At 45.6% G+C, this 21,642-nt stretch overlaps 1 protein-coding gene across 9 annotated transcripts in view; it reads right to left on the reverse strand.

The window, feature by feature from the left end:
- The window catches only part of robo1 (roundabout, axon guidance receptor, homolog 1 (Drosophila)), a 640,973-nt gene that overhangs the window by 57,560 nt on the left and 561,771 nt on the right, over window positions 1-21,642 (reverse strand). For all 9 annotated transcript variants that reach the window (XM_073044789.1, XM_073044790.1, XM_073044788.1 and 6 more), the window contains 5 exons: window positions 16,895-17,061; window positions 16,110-16,231; window positions 12,944-13,178; window positions 11,816-11,937; window positions 1,286-1,457 (listed from right to left, as the gene is read on the reverse strand). In XM_073044789.1, coding sequence (XP_072900890.1) covers window positions 1,286-1,457; window positions 11,816-11,937; window positions 12,944-13,178; window positions 16,110-16,231; window positions 16,895-17,061 — 818 coding nt within the window. The remainder of the gene's footprint in view (window positions 1-1,285; window positions 1,458-11,815; window positions 11,938-12,943; window positions 13,179-16,109; window positions 16,232-16,894; window positions 17,062-21,642) is intronic.

A 21,642-nucleotide genomic window follows, 5' to 3' on the forward strand; every position in this document is an offset into this window, starting at 1 on the left:
TCAATTCCCACTGCTGCCTGTAAGGACTTTGTACGTTCTTCCCGTGACTACGTGGGTTTCCACTCGGTGCTCTGTGACACTGTTTCCTCCCACAGTCCAAAGACATACTGGTTTGTAGGTCTTGAAAATTGGAAATTGTCCCATGATTAGGCGAGGATTAAATCAGGGGATTGTTGGGCAGCGTGGCTCAAAGGGCTGGAAGGGTCTGTTCCATGCCCTAGCTCATTAAATAAAAATCGTAATTCTTTATAACTGTTGAATGTTGTTGCTTTTTTGTTGCATGTCACACCCTGACCAACACATCGCAGCAAATTCCTAACAGAAATAAAGTCGATTCTTGATCGTTGATTACATTTACCAGCCCAACTAGCCTGTGCCGCCAAATTACATCCAGGTGGCCGGTTAACCTACCAGCTGGTACGTTGGATTTGGAATGTGGGAGAAACTGGAGCACCCGGTGCAATGTATAAGCTCCATGGTGGGAATTGAACCGGAGTCGCTGATGTAATAAGTGTTATGTTAACCGCTACTCCACAAGGTAGCAGTGCTCTGGCGCTCTGTGTGCATCCCAAGATTTTGGTTGCAGACAGTGCATCACCCCTCCTCATTTCCACACTGACACGTCTGTCCTCAACCCTCCCCACTCCCAGCCTGAGATCCAGTACGGACCAGTGAATATCCGCCTAATGTCCTATGAAACTTCCGAATTCAGCTTAACTCCTGTCTCCTATGTTTCACCCACACCATGAAGGGCTCTCACCGTCTAGAATGCCCTCTTGTCGTTACCATCATCAGGGAGAGGGTACAGGAGCCTGAAGACACAGCCCTAAGGTTTCCGCCTCCTGCATAGACTTCTGAATGGAAGACAGAGGCTAGGAGGGTGAGGTAGAAGGAGTTGTGGAAAGGGGGTGAGAAGGAAATAGGGTTGGTAGAAGGGGTAAGAAAATGGGTAGTGGGTAGGAGTAATTGTAGATTGGGGTAAAGGGGCTAGAGGTAGGAGGGTTTGGAATGGAGGAGAGGGGGTAGAAGGAGAGAGAAGAGGGAGTAGGAGAGGGGATGTAGATTAGAGGAGGAGAGGGGTGATGGTAGGTGGGGGAGGAGAGGGAGGAAGGAGAGTTGCTGGAGGTGGAGGAGGGTTTATTGTTGTAGTAGAGAGGTAGGTAAGTCAGGGGAAGATGAGTGGGGACAGGAAAGATGGGAAGGAGATGGGGTAGAAGGAGAGTTGGGAGAGGAGCAGCAGGGAACACAGTCAAGGAGGAGAGGATGCGGGAGTACAACCACTCACCCAGTTGGACGTAGCGGGGCTCACTCCGGGCTCCCTCTCCGGCAGAGTTAGCCGCTGACACCTCGACACGGTAGCGGAGCCCCGGGGTGAGATGAGGGATGGTCACAGAGAGGGCAGGAGCCACCACTGTTCTGTTGATGTGGAAGCGACTTTCGTTGGCTAGACACCAGACCTAGAGCGGGAGAGGAGGCAGGGGTGAGGGCAGGCACTGCCAGAGAGGTGGGGGAGCGGATGGCAGAAGAGGGTCCCCATCGTAGGAAGGGCAGGGAGACACAGTGTGTACTTACATAGGGTCAGACACACACAGACTGTATATACAGATATGTAAATCTGCATATATACATACATATATTTATACACACGCACACAGAGGTACTTAAACACACTTACAAAAGCACAGATACACACACTCACTCACACGCACATTCATAAGTAGAACAATATGCACATACAGACTCAACCCCGAAAAGCAACCCACACGTGCTGGCAGACACAACACACACACACACACACACTGCAACCATACACACACACAACACACACACTGCAACCATACACACACACAACACACACTGCAACCATACACACACACACACAACACACACTGCAACCATATACACACACACACAACACACACTACAATCATACACACACACACACACTGCAACCATACACACACACAACACACACTGCAACCATACACACACACACACAACACACACTGCAATCATACACACACACACACACTGCAACCATACACAACACACACACACTGCAACCATACACACACACAACACACACTGCAACCATACACACACACACAACACACACTGCAATCATACACACACACAACACACACTGCAACCATACACACACACAACACACACACTGCAACCATACACAACACACACACACTGCAACCATACACACACACAACACACACTGCAACCATACACAACACACACACACTGCAACCATACACACACACAACACACACTGCAACCATACACACACACACACAACACACACTGCAATCATACACACACACACACACACTGCAACCATACACAACACACACACACACTGCAACCATACACAACACACACTGCAATCATACACAACACACACATACTGCAACCATACACACACACAACACACACTGCAATCATACACACACACACACACACTGCAATCATACACACACACACACTGCAACCATACACACACACAACACACACTGCAATCATACACACACACACCACACACTGCAATCATACACACACACACACACACTGCAACCATACACAACACACACACATTGCAATCATACACACACACACACACTGCAACCATACACACACACAACACACACACACACAGCAATCATACACACACACACACTGCAATCATACACACACACACACTGCAACCATACACACACACAACACACACTGCAATCATACACAACACACACTGCAACCATACACACACACACACTGCAACCATACACACACACACACACACACAACACACACTGCAATCATACACACACAACACACACTGCAACCATACACACACAACACACACACACACTGCAATCATACACACACACACTGCAACCATACACACACACAACACACACACACACACACTGCAATCATACACAACACACACACACACTACAATCATACACACACAACACACACTGCAATCATACACACACAACACACACTGCAACCATACACACACACAACACACACACTGCAACCATACACACACACAACACACACTGCAACCATACACACACACACAACACACACTGCAACCATATACACACACACACAACACACACTGCAACCATATACACACACACACAACACACACTGCAATCATACACACACACACACACTGCAATCATACACAACACACACACACTGCAACCATACACACACACAACACACACTGCAACCATACACAACACACACACACTGCAACCATACACACACACAACACACACTGCAACCATACACAACACACACACACTGCAACCATACACACACACAACACACACTGCAACCATACACACACACACAACACACACTGCAATCATACACACACACAACACACACTGCAACCATACACACACACAACACACACACTGCAACCATACACACACACAACACACACTGCAACCATACACACACACAACACACACTGCAACCATACACAACACACACACACTGCAACCATACACACACACACACAACACACACTGCAATCATACACAACACACACACACTGCAACCATACACACACACAACACACACTGCAACCATACACACACACAACACACACTGCAACCATACACACACACACAACACACACTGCAACCATACACACACACACACACACACACACTGCAATCATACACAACACACACACACTGCAACCATACACACACACAACACACACTGCAACCATACACACACACAACACACACTGCAACCATACACACACACAACACACACACTGCAACCATACACACACAACACACACTGCAACCATACACACACACAACACACACTGCAACCATACACAAACACACACAACACACACTGCAATCATACACACACACACAATGCAATCATACACAGCACACACACACTGCAACCATACACACACACAACACACACTGCAACCATACACACACACACACAACACACACTGCAATCATACACACAAACACACACTGCTACCATACACAACACACACACACTGCAACCATACACACACACAACACACACTGCAACCATACACAACACACACACACTGCAACCATACACACACACACAACACACACTGCAATCATACACACACACAACACACACTGCAATCATACACACACACAACACACACTGCAACCATACACACACACAACACACACACTGCAACCATACACAACACACACACACTGCAACCATACACACACACAACACACACTGCAACCATACACACACACACAACACACACTGCAATCATACACACACACACAATGCAATCATACACAGCACACACACACTGCAACCATACACACACACAACACACACTGCAACCATACACACACACACAACACACACTGCAATCATACACACACACAACACACACTGCAATCATACACACACACAACACACACTGCAACCATACACACACACACACAACACACACTGCAATCATACACACACACACACACTGCAACCATACACAACACACACACACTGCAACCATACACACACAACACACACTGCAACCATACACAACACACACACACTGCAACCATACACACACACAACACACACTGCAACCATACACACACACACAACACACACTGCAATCATACACACACACAACACACACTGCAATCATACACACACACAACACACACTGCAACCATACACACACACAACACACACACTGCAACCATACACAACACACACACACTGCAACCATACACACACACAACACACACTGCAACCATACACACACACACAACACACACTGCAATCATACACACACACACACTGCAACCATACACAACACACACACACTGCAACCATACACACACACAACACACACTGCAACCATACACAACACACACACACTGCAACCATACACACACACAACACACACTGCAACCATACACACACACACACAACACACACTGCAATCATACACACACACACACACACTGCAACCATACACAACACACACACACTGCAACCATACACAACACACACAACACACACTGCAATCATACACAACACACACATACTGCAACCATACACACACACAACACACACTGCAATCATACACACACACACACACACACACACTGCAATCATACACACACACACACACTGCAACCATACACACACACAACACACACTGCAATCATACACACACACACCACACACTGCAATCATACACACACACACACACTGCAACCATACACAACACACACACATTGCAATCATACACACACACACACTGCAACCATACACACACACAACACACACACACACAGCAATCATACACACACACACACTGCAATCACACACACACACACACTGCAACCATACACACACACAACACACACACACTGCAATCATACACACACAACACACACTGCAACCATACACACACAACACACACACACACACTGCAATCATACACACACACACACTGCAACCATACACACACACACACTGCAACCATACACACACACAACACACACACACACACTGCAATCATACACAACACACACTGCAACCATACACAACACACACACACACTACAATCATACACACACAACACACACTGCAACCATACACAACACACACACACACTACAATCATACACACACAACACACACTGCAACCATACACAACACACACACACACTACAATCATACACACACAACACACACTGCAACCATACACACACACACACTGCAACCATACACACACACACACACACACACAACACACACTGCAATCATACACAACACACACTGCAACCATACACAACACACACACACACTGCAATCATACACACACAACACACACTGCAACCATACACACACACAACACACACTGCAACCATACACACACACACACACACTGCAACCATACACACACAACACACACTGCAACCATACACACACACACACACACACACTGCAACCATACACACACAACACACACTGCAACCATACACACACACACACACACACTGCAACCATACACACACAACACACACTGCAACCATACACACACACACACACACACACTGCAACCATACACACACAACACACACTGCAACCATACACAACACACACACACACACACTGCAATCATACACACACAACACACACTGCAACCATACACACACACACACTGCAACCATACACACACAACACACACTGCAACCATACACACACACACAACACACACTGCAATCATACACAACACACACTGCAATCATACACAACACACACACACACTACAATCATACACACACAACACACACTGCAACCATACACACACACACACTGCAATCATACACAACACACACTGCAACCATACACAACACACACACACACTACAATCATACACACACAACACACACTGCAACCATACACACACACAACACACACACACACTGCAATCATACACACACACAACACACACTGCAACCATACACACACACACACTGCAACCATACACAACACACACACTGCAACCATACACACACAACACACACTGCAATCATACACACACACACACACTGCAACCATACACACACACAACACACACTGCAACCATACACACACACAACACACACTGCAACCATACACACACACACACTGCAACCATACACACACACACACACTGCAACCATACACACACACAACACACACTGCAACCATACACACACACACACTGCAACCATACACAACACACACACTGCAATCATACACACACACACACACTGCAACCATACACACACACAACACACACTGCAACCATACACAACACACACACACTGCAACCATACACACACACACACACCACACACTGCAATCATACACACACACACACTGCAACCATACACACACACACACTGCAATCATACACACACACAACACACACTGCAACCATACACACACACAACACACACACACATTGCCACCATACACACACAACACACACTGCAACCATACACACAACACACACTGCAATCATACACACACACTGCAATCATACACACACAACACACACACACAACACACACTGCAACCATACACACACACACTGCAATCATACACACACACTGCAATCATACACACACAACACACACACACAACACACACTGCAACCATACACACACACACACTGCAACCATACACACACACAACACACACTGCAACCGTACACACACACACACACACACACACACACACACACACACACACACACACACACACACACACATTGCAACCATACACACACACACTGCAACCATACACACACAACACACACTGCAACCATACACACACAACACACACACACACAACACACACACACACACACACTGCAATGATACACACACACAACACACACACACACAGATTGCAATCATACACACACACACACTGCAATCATACACACACACAACACACACAACAACACACTGCAATCATACACACACAACACACACACACTGCAATCATACACACACACAACACACACTGTAACCATACACAACACACACACACTGCAATCATACACACACACACACAACACACACACACACACACACACACACACACACACTGCAATGATACACACACACACAGACTGCAATCACACACACAACACACACACACTGCAATCATACACAACACACACACACACACTGCAATCATACACACACACACACACACACTGCAATCATACACACACACAACACACACTGCAACCATACACACACAACACACACTGCAACCATCCACACACACAACACACACACACACACACACACACACTGCAATGATACACACACACAACACACACTGCAACCATACACACACACAACACACACACACACACACACACACACACACTGCAATGATACACACACACAACACACACTGCAACCATCCACACACACAACACACACACACACACACACACACTGCAATGATACACACACACAACACACACACACACAGACTGCAATCATACACACACACAACACACACTGCAACCATCCACACACACAACACACACACACACACACACACACACACACACACACAGTGCAATGATACACACACACAACACACACACACACAGACTGCAATCATACACACACACAACACACACTGCAACCATACACACACACACACAGACTGCAACCATACACATACACACACACACAACACACACACACACACACACACACACACACACACTGCAATCATACACACACACACACACACACACAGACTGCAACCATACACACACACAACACACACTGCAATCATACACACACACACACACACATCCTGCAACACTAGAATTCAGCACTTACATCATCTGTATTTTGAACTTACATAATCTTGAACACCTCTGCTAAGTTTTACAGTGACCCAGACTCCCTCCACTTTCTCTCCCCTTCCTGCTTTCTACCCATAGCCTGAGGTCCTGAGGGCAAAAGTCTTGATATCAAAATAATAGTCTAAACCTATCAGTTTCTCTGAGAACTAAACATGCACCAGCAGCCATAAAAACAGTTCAAGGTGCAGGGATGACTTACGACTGTTAATTGGCCTTGGAAGCTGTTTCAGCCGCCGCCTCATGAAAGGAGAGGCGAAGGTTATCTGGTCAGTGGGAATAAATAAAGGACGGTGAGCCCCAACCACATGCGAGAGACCCATCGATTAACACCTGCAACACCTGCCCTGTCCAGCAGATGGAGATATATCCCCACCAACAAGAGTCCATTCCCAGAGCCCCGAGAGAACAAGCCGAACTGCATGAGATAAAGGGGAGGCGAGATTTGGGGTTGTAGGGGGAAGGATATCGGCAATGTTGACAAAGTGCTGGGTGCGTGAAATGCACTGCCAACAATGGTGGTAGAGGTGGATACAATAGGGTCTTTTAAGAGACTCTTAAATAGGTGCATGAAGCTTAGAAAAGCAGAGGGACATGTGGTAGGAAAATTCTAGGCAGTTTCTAGAGTAGGTTACGTGGTCAGGACAACATGGGCCGAAGGGCCTGTAATGTGCTGTAGATTTCTGTGTTCTATGTTCTAATATTGAACCATCAGAAGGACTTGGCTCAAGAGATCAAGGCCACTGTGACGATCAAATACTTGGGGGCTTCTCAGGAAATGATAAGTATAGATAGGGTAAATTCACGCAGGCTTTTTTCCACCGAGTATGGGAGAGACTAGAACTAGAGGTCATATGGTTAAGGGTGAAAGATGAATTGTTTAAGGGGAACCTGAAAGAGAACTTCTTCATTCAGAGGGAGGTGAGGGTGTGGAATAAGCCGCCAGTGGAAGTGGTGGATGCAGGTTCGATTGTAATAATTATAAGAAGTTTGGATAGATACTTGCATAGGAGGGGTATGGTCCAGGTGCAGTTCAATGAGACTAGGCATAGACTAGATGGGCCAAAGGGCATGTTCCTTTGCTGCAGTGTTCTATGGCTCTACGACTCAACAGAACAACAAATAATACAGCACTGGCCAAGCCACTTGGCCCAGAACATAGCGCCAATCTTAATGTCAATTTATACTAAATGTTCTCCTGCCTATCATCCATAATCCTTCCATTCCCTGCATATTCACGTGTTTATCTAAAAACCTCTCAAACTCCAACACAAGAAATTCTGTAGATGTCAGAAATCTTGAGCAACACACTCAAAACGCTAAAGGAACTCAGCTCAGTCGGGCAGCATCTATGCAGAGGAATAAACAGCTGATGTTTCAGACCGACAACCTTTATTAGGGCCTCATGAAATGCCAGCCGTTTATTCCCCTCCCCCACCACCCACCTCTCAGATTTAGCCTGACTTGCTGAGTTCCTGCGGCGTTGTGTATTAAACTTCACCAGACTGCCTGCTTCCAGTACCACCCCTGGTCACCAATTCCAGGCACCCACCACTTTGCACCAACAACTTGCTCCTCACGTAAGCTTTGAAATTCCCTGTTGCCAGCCTTAAAAACATGTCCTCTGGTGTCTGATATTTCTACCCCGGAAAACAGAGATTCTGACTATTTTCTCTATCAAGGTCCCTCACAATTTTAAAATCTTCTTAAGTCTCCTCTCAGTCTCTGATACTCTAGGAAGAATAACCCAAAGTTGTCCAACCTTGTAGCTCATGATCTCTAATCCGGCAACATCCTGGTGAACCACTTCTGCATCTTCTCCAGTGTCCACCTCCTACTAGAACTGCAAACTGATACACAACGTATACACAACTCTTCAAAGCAGTGATTGCAGGATCATGCACATTCCCGTGAGGGAGAGGTGGGGCTCAGATTATCAGTTGGTGCACTGCAGATAGTCCTCTCCCTCTCAGATGTGGTGGCAATTGTACTATTCCACTCTCTAATGCAGGGGTGCCAAACACTTTTTATGCAATGAACCTTGACCATTAACCAAGAACCCAGGTTGGGAACCCCTGCAACCTCATAGCCCACGGAGATACTATGAGCTTTGCCAATGTTAACATCAATAGTAACGATGTACTGGTCTTAGACCAAGAGAAACATCATAGGTGCATTTACTTAAAAGAAGGCAGGTTGTAGGAGAGGCATTGCAAGAGTTTGCAGAGGGTTGTAGACTCAGCCAGCCCCATCATGGGCACAACCCTCCCTACCATCCAGGATATCTTCAAGAAACCATATTCTTCCCGCTTCCTTTCCATTCCTGACGAAGGATCCTGGCCCAAAATGTCGACTGTTTGTTCGTTTCCATACATGCTGCCTGACCTGCTGAGTTCCACCAGCATTTTATATGTGTTGCTCTGGATTTCCAGCATCTACAGAATATCTTGTGTTTATAAGACCAGGACACATAAGAGCAAAATAAGGTGCTTAAGAAAGTGGCATCCATCATGAAGGATCCTCACCATCCAGGACACGCCTCTTCTCATCACTAACATCAGGGAAGAAGTACAGGAGCCTGAAGACCCCCAGTGAATGATTCTGGGACAGATTCCTCCTCTCTGCCATCACATTTCAGAATGGTTCATGAACCTCAGAAGAATCGTTTCTTTTGCACTATTTATATTTATTTTTTCTATCGTATGTTTAACATATGAACAACTTCTTGTTGCTCAAGGCCTGTACTTGCTGGAGTCCAGAAAAATGAAGAGGGATCACATTGAAGCCTACTGACTATTGAAAGGCATAGATAGAGTGGATGTGGAGAAGATGTTTCCAACTTCCAATCATCTAAGAGCAGAGAGGACAGCCTCAGGTTAGGGGGACATTCCTTTAGAATAGAGAGTTTCTTTAGCAAAGGGTGGTGAATCTGCCAAGTACAGTGTGGCAGTGGACATCAAGTCATTGGGTATATTTAAAATGAAGTTTGATAGGTTTTTGATCAGTCAGAGCATCAAAGATTATGGGGAGAAGGTGTGAGGATGCGTTTGAGAAGGATAAGTGATCATATGTCAATGAAAATAAATCAGATATTGATTCTGAACCCTTAGATCAATCAAAGGCAGGATCTAAAAGGTTTAGACCACAAGACCGCGAGTAATAGGAGCAGAATGAGGCCATCCAGCCCACTGAGTCCGCTCCACCTTTCCATCATGGCTGACTTGGTATCCTTCTCAACCATCTTCTGCCTTCTTCACATAACCTTCGGCACCCTTACTTTCAAGGACCTTTCAACCTCTGTTTTTAAGCGTGAAGTTTATGGACCAGTACTGGAAGTTCAGTGATAGGGCTTTACCTTGTACTCCTGTAGGTCACCATTCAGAGAGTCTTCAGGAGGAGGTTGCCAAGAAACGATGATTCCAGTTCCGTTACCATTGTTCAGTGTGACTGTGATGTCCTGGGGTGGTGCGCTTGGCACTGTTCATTCACAGAGGGAAATGAGAGCCAGAGTTAGCATCATGTAACCATGCACAAAACTGTGAACTCTACAACTAATGACACATTATGAAGCCAAGGTCCCTTCCCAGATTTCATCATACAAGTACTCCCCCAGGTTAGAGCTAGGTTCTGTTTCTGTGAACTTCCTGACTTAAACCAGCATTACGTTCTTGGAAACTGCTTGAAACATGGAAAATCCACAAGTCAGAAATACCAAAGTTCAAAGTATTTTTATTAGCCATTTTATTTGGTACACCTGTACACCTCCTCACTAATGTAAATATTTAATTTACCAATAACATGGTGGTCCTCAATGCAGAAAAGCACGCGGACATGGTCAAGAGGTTCAGGTGTTGTTCGGACCAGACAGCAGAATGGGGGAGAAATCTCTTTGACAGTGCCAGATGGGATGATTTGAGTATCTCAGAAACTGCTGATCTCCTGGATTTTCACACACACAAGTCTCTGGAGTTTACAGAGAATGGTGTGAAAAACAAAAAACATCCAGTGATTGGCAGTTCTGTGGGTGAAAATGCACTGTTAATGAGAGAGTTCAGTGGAGAATGGCCAGACTGGATCAAGCTGACAGGAAGGTGACAGTAACTCAAATAACCACACGTTACAACAGTGGTGTGCAAAAGAGCATCTCTGAATGTACAGCACGTTGAACCATGAAGTGGATGAGCTACAGCAACAAAAGACAAAACTATACACTCATTGGCCACTTTACTGAGTAGAGGAGGCACCTAATAACGTGACCACTGAGTCTATACCTTAAGTTTCATTTCAGGAAGTTCACTACAGCACAAAAACAGGATAAATGGCCCACCTAGACCGCGCCAATCTATTATACTGTCTAGTCCCAGCAGGACGGAAACCTCAGATTGGAAAGCAAGAATGGAATAGCGAGGGCTTTTGGGAGGAGAGGTAGGAACATGAGGAGGAGAGAGAGACCAGATCAAAGGCAAAAGGATTCGATTTTCACCTTCCTCCAGAGTCTTGGCATACTTCACGTCGCTGTCTGCACCCTGGAACTCGTTGAAGAATGGCCTCACTTTGACGTCATAGCCCAGCCCCTTGCGGAGTCTGGGCACCACGGCGCTTCGATCCGTGGCCGACCTCACCTCGAAGGTGGCCCAGTCGGATTCCGGCCGCACCTCCGGTGAAGCTGGCCTGTAGAAGATCCTGTATCCCTGGATGTACTGCGACGGCTGGTCAACCTGAGGGTGGGGGTGGAGAGACCAGAAGGCCTTAAGTACACAAGTCACAGAAGCAGAATTAGGCCATTCGGTCCATCGAGCCTGCTCCAGCATTTGATCATGGCTGATGTATTTCCGCTCTCAACCCCATTCTCCTGCCTTCTCTCCATAACCTTTGAAGCTCTTACTAATCAAGAACCTATCAACCACGGCTTTATATATACCCAATGATTTGGCTTCGACAGCCATCTGTAACAACAAATTCCACAGATTCACCACCCTGGCTAAAGAAATTCCTCCTCATGTTCTAAAGGGACTTCCCTCTATTCTGAGACTGTGCCTTCAGGTCCTCGACTTCCCCACCAGCGGAGACCTCCTCTCCATGTCCACTCTACCCAGGCTGTTGTTTAAACACAATTTCTCCTCATGTTCTAAAGGGACTTCCCTCTATTCTGAGACTGTGCCTTCAGGTCCTAGACTTCCCCACCAGCGGAGACCTCCTCTCCATGTCCACTCTACCCAGGCTGTTGTTTAAACACAATTTCTCCTCATGTTCTAAAGGGACTTCCCTCTATTCTGAGACTGTGCCTTCAGGTCCTAGACTTCCCCACCAGCGGAGACCTCCTCTCCATGTCCACTCTACCCAGGCTGTTGTTTAAACACAATTTCTCCTCATGTTCTAAAGGGACTTCCCTCTATTCTGAGACTGTGCCTTCAGGTCCTCGACTTCCCCACCAGCGGAGACCTCCTCTCCATGTCCACTCTACCCAGGCTGTTGTTTAAACACAATTTCTCCTCATGTTCTAAAGGGACTTCCCTCTATTCTGAGACTGTGCCTTCAGGTCCTAGACTTCCCCACCAGCGGAGACCTCCTCTCCATGTCCACTCTACCCAGGCTGTTGTTTAAACACCAGCGAGTACAAGCACAGAGCCATCAAAAGCTCCTCATATATTAACCCTTTCCAGATCTTATTTATTTCATTGAAGGCACCAGTCTTCAGTGGATAGAAGCCAGTCCTATCCAACATTGCCTCACAGGGCAACCTACCTATTCCAGTAAACATTCCCTGAAATGCTCCCAGTACATTAAAATAGGGAGACCAATACTGAACACAGTGGACATTTCACCCCAATGCTCCTTTAGCCTATAAACTCCAAATCAGAATCAGAATCAGGTTTATTATCACTCACATATGCTGTGAAATGTGTTGTTTTATAGCTGTGCAATACATAAAAAATAACAAATTACAGTAAGAAATATACATATATTAATAATATAATAATGTATTAATAATATATTATTAACATAAAATAATGAGTTAATATAATAATTTGTTGCTTTTAATAACATTCATTATATAATATATTATTTATGTCAATGCATCATTATGCTACTATATTAAATTGTTGTAGTATTTTTACACATATATACATGTAAATTAAATAAGTAGTGCAAAAAAGTAATAAGGTAGAATTCATGGATTCATGCACCATTCAGAAATCGAATGGTGGAGGGGATAAATCTGTTCCTAAAACATTGAGTGTGTGGCTTCAGGATCCTGTGCCTCCTCCTTGATGGTAATCATTGATGAAAGAATGTCCTGGGTTGTGAGGATCCTCCATCAAATGCCCATCTTGATGAACCCCCTTTAATTCTGTTCATAGCTATTTATCTCTGTTGGAGTTGGCTATCGAGTTAGGCATTGGGGAATAAAGAATATTCAGCCTCTCCTGCAAAGAGACAGTATGGACTTGATGGGCTGAGTGGCCTCCTCCTGTTCAGGATTGATCCCATGTTTCAACATTACAACTTGCCAGTTGCTGATTACAGGCAGTGAAGGAATGTCTTCAGTATGGAATGAAAGGACAGTTGTAGATTGAACGGGCAGCAGTACAATGTCCCTGAACTACCGGATAACTTGTTCTTCATTCCCTAACTTGGCCCAGAGTTATCTAGCCATTAACGCAACATCCTGTGTGGGAGATGGTGTGCATTCTTTGCCTGCTCTGTTTCCAACTTTAGAACATTGAAACAACCTCACCTTGAAAAGTTCTGAGATTCCCTTCCTGATAGAAGTTAATTGAATTACGAGAGGCCTAGATCTAGTAGATGGTCAGAATTGATTTCTCACGATAGAAACAGCAAGTACCAGAGGGTATGCATTTAAGTTGAGAGTGGAAAAGTTCAAAGGAGATTTGAGGGCCAAGTATTTTTTACAGAGAGTGCGGGGTAACTGGAATATGCTACCTGGGGTAGTGATGTTAGAAGATACATTAGTGGGGTTTAAGAGGCTGCTTGATAAAAGCAAGGTAATAAAATGTATTGTCGCTGACTCACACATGAAATTTGTTTTGTGGCAGCAAAGAAGTACAAAAATAAAAATTATCGTAACTTACAAAATAGCGCACAGAAAAGGAAGACACCTGAATATGCAGGGAATGGAGGAATGTGGACCTCGAGTGATTTCATTTGGCATCGTGTTCAGCAAAGTAGTTCAAAGGGACTGTTCCTGCTCGGTGTCCTGTATTCCAAATGCATATTCTTCTCAATTTCCCCAGACAAGCGACCTGCCCACCAACCCAGCAATGAACTCAAGATGAAGGCCATTGATTAGAGACTCACTGTGTCCAACAATGATCTCACTGCTTCCAATAATGACCTCACTCTGCCCAACAGTTACCTCACTGCGACCAATAATGATCTCACTGTGTTCAACAAGACCTCAGAGCACCCAACATGACCTCACTGTACCTAACAATGACCTCACTGAAACCAATAACGACCTCACTTTGCCCAATTACCTCACTACACCCAATAAGGACCTCACCCATGACCAATAACATCTCACTGTGCCAACAACGACCTCGCTGTGCCCAAAAACTACCTCACTATTCAGCTTCAAGCACTACACAAATTGAAAGGAAACAGCGAAATGTAGAGTCACAACTTACTGTCCAGTGAAGCTGGATAGAGGATGAGGAGAGGGTGATGGGATTGTGGAGATGGACAACCACTTCGCCAAGCTCCCGCTGTACCTGCTTGTGGTCCACTCCCTGGCCAGTTGGAGGAACATCTGCAGAAAATAAACAACTTAACATTCACTACCAATCAAAGTACAACACCTCCAACAGAGCTCTCATCTTCAGCACCCATCCATCACACCCCCAGCAGACATACGGTCCTACTTGATGTCATAGCTGAACTGTCTCTATGGCCAGGGACAGTTAGATACAGAGTGAAGCTCCCTCTACACTGTCCCATCACACACTCCCAGGGCAGGGACAGTTAGATACAGAGTGAAACTCCCTCTACACTGTTCCATCACACACTCCCAGGGCAGGGACAGTTAGATACAGAGTGAAGCTCCCTCTACACTGTCCCATCACACACTCCCAGGGCAGGGACAGTCAGATACAGAGTGAAGCTCCCTCTACACTGTCCCATCACACACTCCCAGGTCAGGGACAGTTAGATACAGAGTGAAGCTCCCTCTACACTGTTCCATCACACACTCCCAGGGCAGGGACAGTTAGATACAGAGTGAAGCTCCCTCTACACTGTCCCATCACACACTCCCAGGGCAGGGACAGTTAGATACGGAGTGAAGCTCCCTCTACACTGTCCCATCACACACTCCCCATGGCAAGACACCACGCATTAGATAGAGAGTGAAGGTCTCTCTACAAACACTCCCATGAATACAAACCACATCACTTTTTGCAGTCCTTGTTCTTACCTTGTGTTTTGACGGGGTCCGAGATTGGACTGGGATCACTGATACCATAGGCATTGACAGCACGGATGAGAAATAGGTAGACAGCGTTTGATCTCAGGCTCTTGACGGAGTAGGTTTCGGCCTTCACCCGCTCTGCCACAGTTCGCCAACTGCTCCCTGCGGCGTGGCTGTGAGAGGTAACCACAGGGACTGAGTGAGACCACAGAACATTGCAAGAACCCAAACACTGTAACAACCTCCCTCAAACCGCTTGACTACGGAAGTGTGTGGTGTGCTGGCTTTCACTAGTCAGTGAATTGAGTTTAAGAGTCGTGAGGTAATATTGCAGATCTATAACACCCTGGTTAGAGCACACTTGGATTACTGTGTTCAGTTCTGGTTTCATTATAGGAATGAGGCAGAGTTTCAGAGTTAGTGCAGAGGAGATTTATCTGGAAACTGCCTGGATTGGAGAGCATGTCTTATGAAGATAGGTTGAGGGAGCTAAGGCTTTTCTCTTTGGCGTGACGGAGTATGACAGGTGACTTGATAGAGGTGTACAAGATGGTAAGATGCATAGATCGAGTGGACAGCCAGAGACTTTTTCCCAGGATTTAAATAGCTAGTATAGGGGCGCATAATTTTAAGGTGATTGGAGGAAAGAACAGTCGGGGAATGTCAGAAGTAAGTTGTTTTTACACGGAGAGTGCTGAGTGTATGGAACACAATAAAAGGGGTGGTGGTAGCATAGATGAGGGACATTTAACAAACCCTCAGATAGGCACAGACGGTGTGCTCCACTTGGGCTGGCGTGGCTCAGCCCTTGGGCAGGAGTTGGTGCTACCCCCCCACCCCACCCCAGTGTTTGCTCAGCTGAAGACAAGCTCTGTTGTGGTTGTTTGCAGATTTCTGCAGTGTTGGATACCTTCAAGCCTCTCTTTCAAAAGCTGTGTGCCAGCTAATAAAATACTTTGAACTGTCCAATCCAGGCGCTGGGCTCACTTGTTTGATCCTTTCACCTTCCTGCACATGCATTCCATACACCGCTGACAGACAATGGCAACAGTCAGGTTCAGGAGAATGTCAGGCTCCTGAACCAGTGTGGATAACTTCACTCACCCAGTCTCTGAACCATCAGGCTCCTGAACCAGTGTGGATAACTTCACTCACCCAGTCTCTGAACCATCAGGCTCCTGAACCAGTGTGGACAACTTCACTCACCTCAACTCTGAACTGATTCTATGACCTACAGGACTCTATAACTGATGCTTTTTGTGGTATTTATTTATTCGCTCTCTTCGTTTGCATATTGGTTGTTCATCAGTTTTTATGTATATTTTAAATCAATTCTATTGTATTTCTTTATCGCTGCAAGAAAGTAAGTCTTGAGGTAGCGTATGGTAACATACGTGTAGTTTGATCACACAAACAAGAGAAAATCTGCAGATGCTGGAAATCCAAGCAATACATAAAAAGTGCTGGAGGAACTCAGCAGGCCAGGCACTGTCTATGGAAACATACATACAGTTGAAATTTCAGGCCGAGACCCTTCAGCACTGGAGAAAAAAGAAGAGAAGTCAGAGTAAGAGAGGAGGAAGAAACACAAGGTAATAGGTGAAACCTGCGGGGGGGAGGGTGAAGTAAAGAGCTGGGAAGTCAGTTGGTGAAAGAGATACAGGGCTGGAGAAGGGGGAATCTGATAGGAGAGGACAGAAGGCCATGGAAGAAAAGGGAGGAGGAGTAGCACTAGATGGAGGTGATGAGCATACAAGGAGATCAGGTGAGAGAGGGAAATGGGAATGGGGACTGGTAAGGGGTGTGGGAGGGATTTGAGAAATCAGTGTTCATGCCAACAAGTTGGATGCTACCTAGATAAGGTTTTGCTCTTCCAAACTGAGTCTGGCCTCACTGGGTCCAGTCATCAACTGACATGCCAGAAAGGGGATGGGAAGTAGAATTGAAATGAATGGCCACTGGGAGATCCTGCTTTTTCTGGTGGATGGAGCGTAGGTGCTCAGCAGAGCTATCTCCCAATCTACACTGAGTCTCACCGATATACAGGAGGCCATACTGGTAGTTTGATGGTTAAATTTATCACCATAAGACACAGGAGCAGCATTAGGCCATTCAACCCATCAAGCCTGCTCCGCTATTTGATTGTGGCTGATTTATTATCCCTCTCAAACCCATTCTCCAGCCTTCTCCCCATATCCTGACTAATCGAGAACCTCTCAACCAATGCTTTAAATTTTACTTTGACCGTTGACCCACAATTAGCATTAGCTCCTTACCAAGGCTGCTCTAAAGCTTCCACTCCCTATCACCATGAAGGACGAAACTAGCAGATAAATGGGGACACCGCTACATGCAGATTCCCTGCCCAATCCAACACCGTCTATGGTCTCAGAAATTTAACATCATTGCTTCGTCATGGATGGGTCTGACTCACAGAACCTCCTCTCCTACAGCACCGTCTGAGCATCTTCACCACTGTGTGCTGGCTCAAGGAGGCCAGGCTGCATCTCATAAATAGTTCATCGGAGCAAATGTGAGGTGCTTCATGTTGGGAGGTGACATTGAATGGAAAAGTATAGAGCTAATGGCAGAAGCCTTCACAGTACTGAAGTACAGAGACAGAGATCTTGGCATCTAAGTTCAGAGCTCCCAGCAATTGGTCAGCGGAAATGACTAATACAAGGGGGAATCATTTTGAGGTGTTTGGAGGAAAGTGTAAGGGGGATGTCAGAGAGTCGTGGTTGTGTGGAGTGCCCTGCCACAGACGGTAGTGAGAGGCAGATACACCAGAGCAGAGGTTCCCAACCCATTTCAAGCCATGGACCCCTACCATTAACTGAGGGGTCCCTGGAACACAGGGTGGGAACCCCAGAATTAGGGATATTTAAGAGACTCTTTGATTGGCACACGGATGACAGCACAGTGGAGGGCATTGTAGGAGGGAAGGGTTAGATTGATCTTACAGTAGGTTAAAAGGGTGGCACAACTTTATGGGCTGAGGTGTTTCTACCGTGCTGTAATGGTCTATGTTATATGTTCTATAAGCAAGTAGACAGGGTGTAAGAAGACGTGGCACGCTGCCTTCATTGGTTAGGCATAGAATGAGAATCAGGTTTATAATTACTGGGGTTGAGAGGGTTAATAAATCAGCCATGCTGCTCCTGTGTCTCATGGTCTTACTGACATATATCGTGAAACTTGCTGGTTTGTAGCTGCAGGATAGTGCCATACATAAAAAAATACCATGTTATCATCAGAAATGTATAAAAAATAAATAAATAGTGAAAAACAAGAGCAAAATAGTGAGCAAGTGTTCACAGGTTCATTGTCTGTTTAGAAATCTGATGGCAGAGGGGACTATGCTGTTCATAAAACATTGAGTGTGGGTCTTTAGGCCTCCTCCCTGATGGCAGTAAAGCGAATATGTTGCAAATACACAAAACTTTGGTTAGGTTACACTTCAGACCACAAGACATAGAAGCAGAGTTAGGCCCATCGAGTCTGCTTCACCATTTCATATTTACCCTCTCAATCCGCTTCTCCTACCTGCTCCCCATAACCTTTGACACTCTTGACGAATCAAGAAGCGATCGAAGTCCACTTTGAATATACCCGATGACTTGTCTCCCAGAGTCATCCCTGACAATGAATTCCACAGATTCACCACCCTCTGGCTAAAGAAATTCATCATCATCTCTGTTCTAAATGGACGTCCCTCTATTCTGTGGTTGAATATTCAATAACTGGAGTATTGCACGGGGTTTTGGTTACTCCATTGCAGAGAGGATTTGGGTACTTTAGAGAGGGTACCGAAGAGGTTTAGATTAGAGGGCATGATCTATCAGGAGAGTTTGGACAATCTGGGGTTGTATTCTCTGAAGCATCGGAAGCTGAGGGGAGACCTCAAAGAGGTTTACAAAATTATAAGAGAATAGATACAGGAGAGATAGAGGCAGTCAAGAATTTTTCTTGCAGAATGGAAATGTCAAATACTAGCGGGGAGGGGAAAAGTTAAAAGTAGATGAGCAGGGTCAGTTTTTTTTTACAGAGTGTTGCATACCTGGAAAGTACTGCCAGAGGGGGCAGTGAAAGTGGATATAATAGAATCTGAATCAGGTTTATTATCACTGACGTAAGCCATGACATTTGCTGTTTTGCGCCAGCAATACGGTGTAATGTGTAAAAAATTACTGTAAGTTATGAAAAGGCACTTTCCAGCTAGCTTCCTTCCCCTCCCCCCACCTTTTTATTCTGGTATCTCCCCCTTCCTTCTCAGTCCCGAAGAAAGGTCTCGGCCGTCGACAACCTATTCATTTCCAGAGTTGCTGCCTGGCCTGTTGAGTTTCTCCAGCACTTTGCGTGTGTTGCTGTATGACAAAATAAGTCGTGCGAAAAGAGAGCAAATCGTGAGCGAAGTAATGTTCATGGACCATGCAGAAATCTGATGGCTGAGAGGGAAAAGTTGTGTGTTTAAGGAGCTCCTACATACAAAAGTACAAGGAAAGGAGGAATGTGGATCATGTGCAAGCCGAAGAGATTTAGTTTAATTTGGCATCAATTTCAGCCAGACATTGTGGGCCGAAAAGCCTCTTTCTGTGCTGTACTGTCCGACATTTTGTGCTTTAAATAATTAAAAACATCATGAAGAACATTTGTTGTCAAATGAATGACACTTGACCAACACAGGACTATGGTCACACGGGATGCTGGAGAAAGGGAAGGGCTTCCATTACCAGTACAACTCTGCAGTGATA

This window comes from Hemitrygon akajei, chromosome 5 (genome assembly GCF_048418815.1).
Source record: "Hemitrygon akajei chromosome 5, sHemAka1.3, whole genome shotgun sequence".
NCBI classification, from domain to species: domain Eukaryota; kingdom Metazoa; phylum Chordata; class Chondrichthyes; order Myliobatiformes; family Dasyatidae; genus Hemitrygon; species Hemitrygon akajei.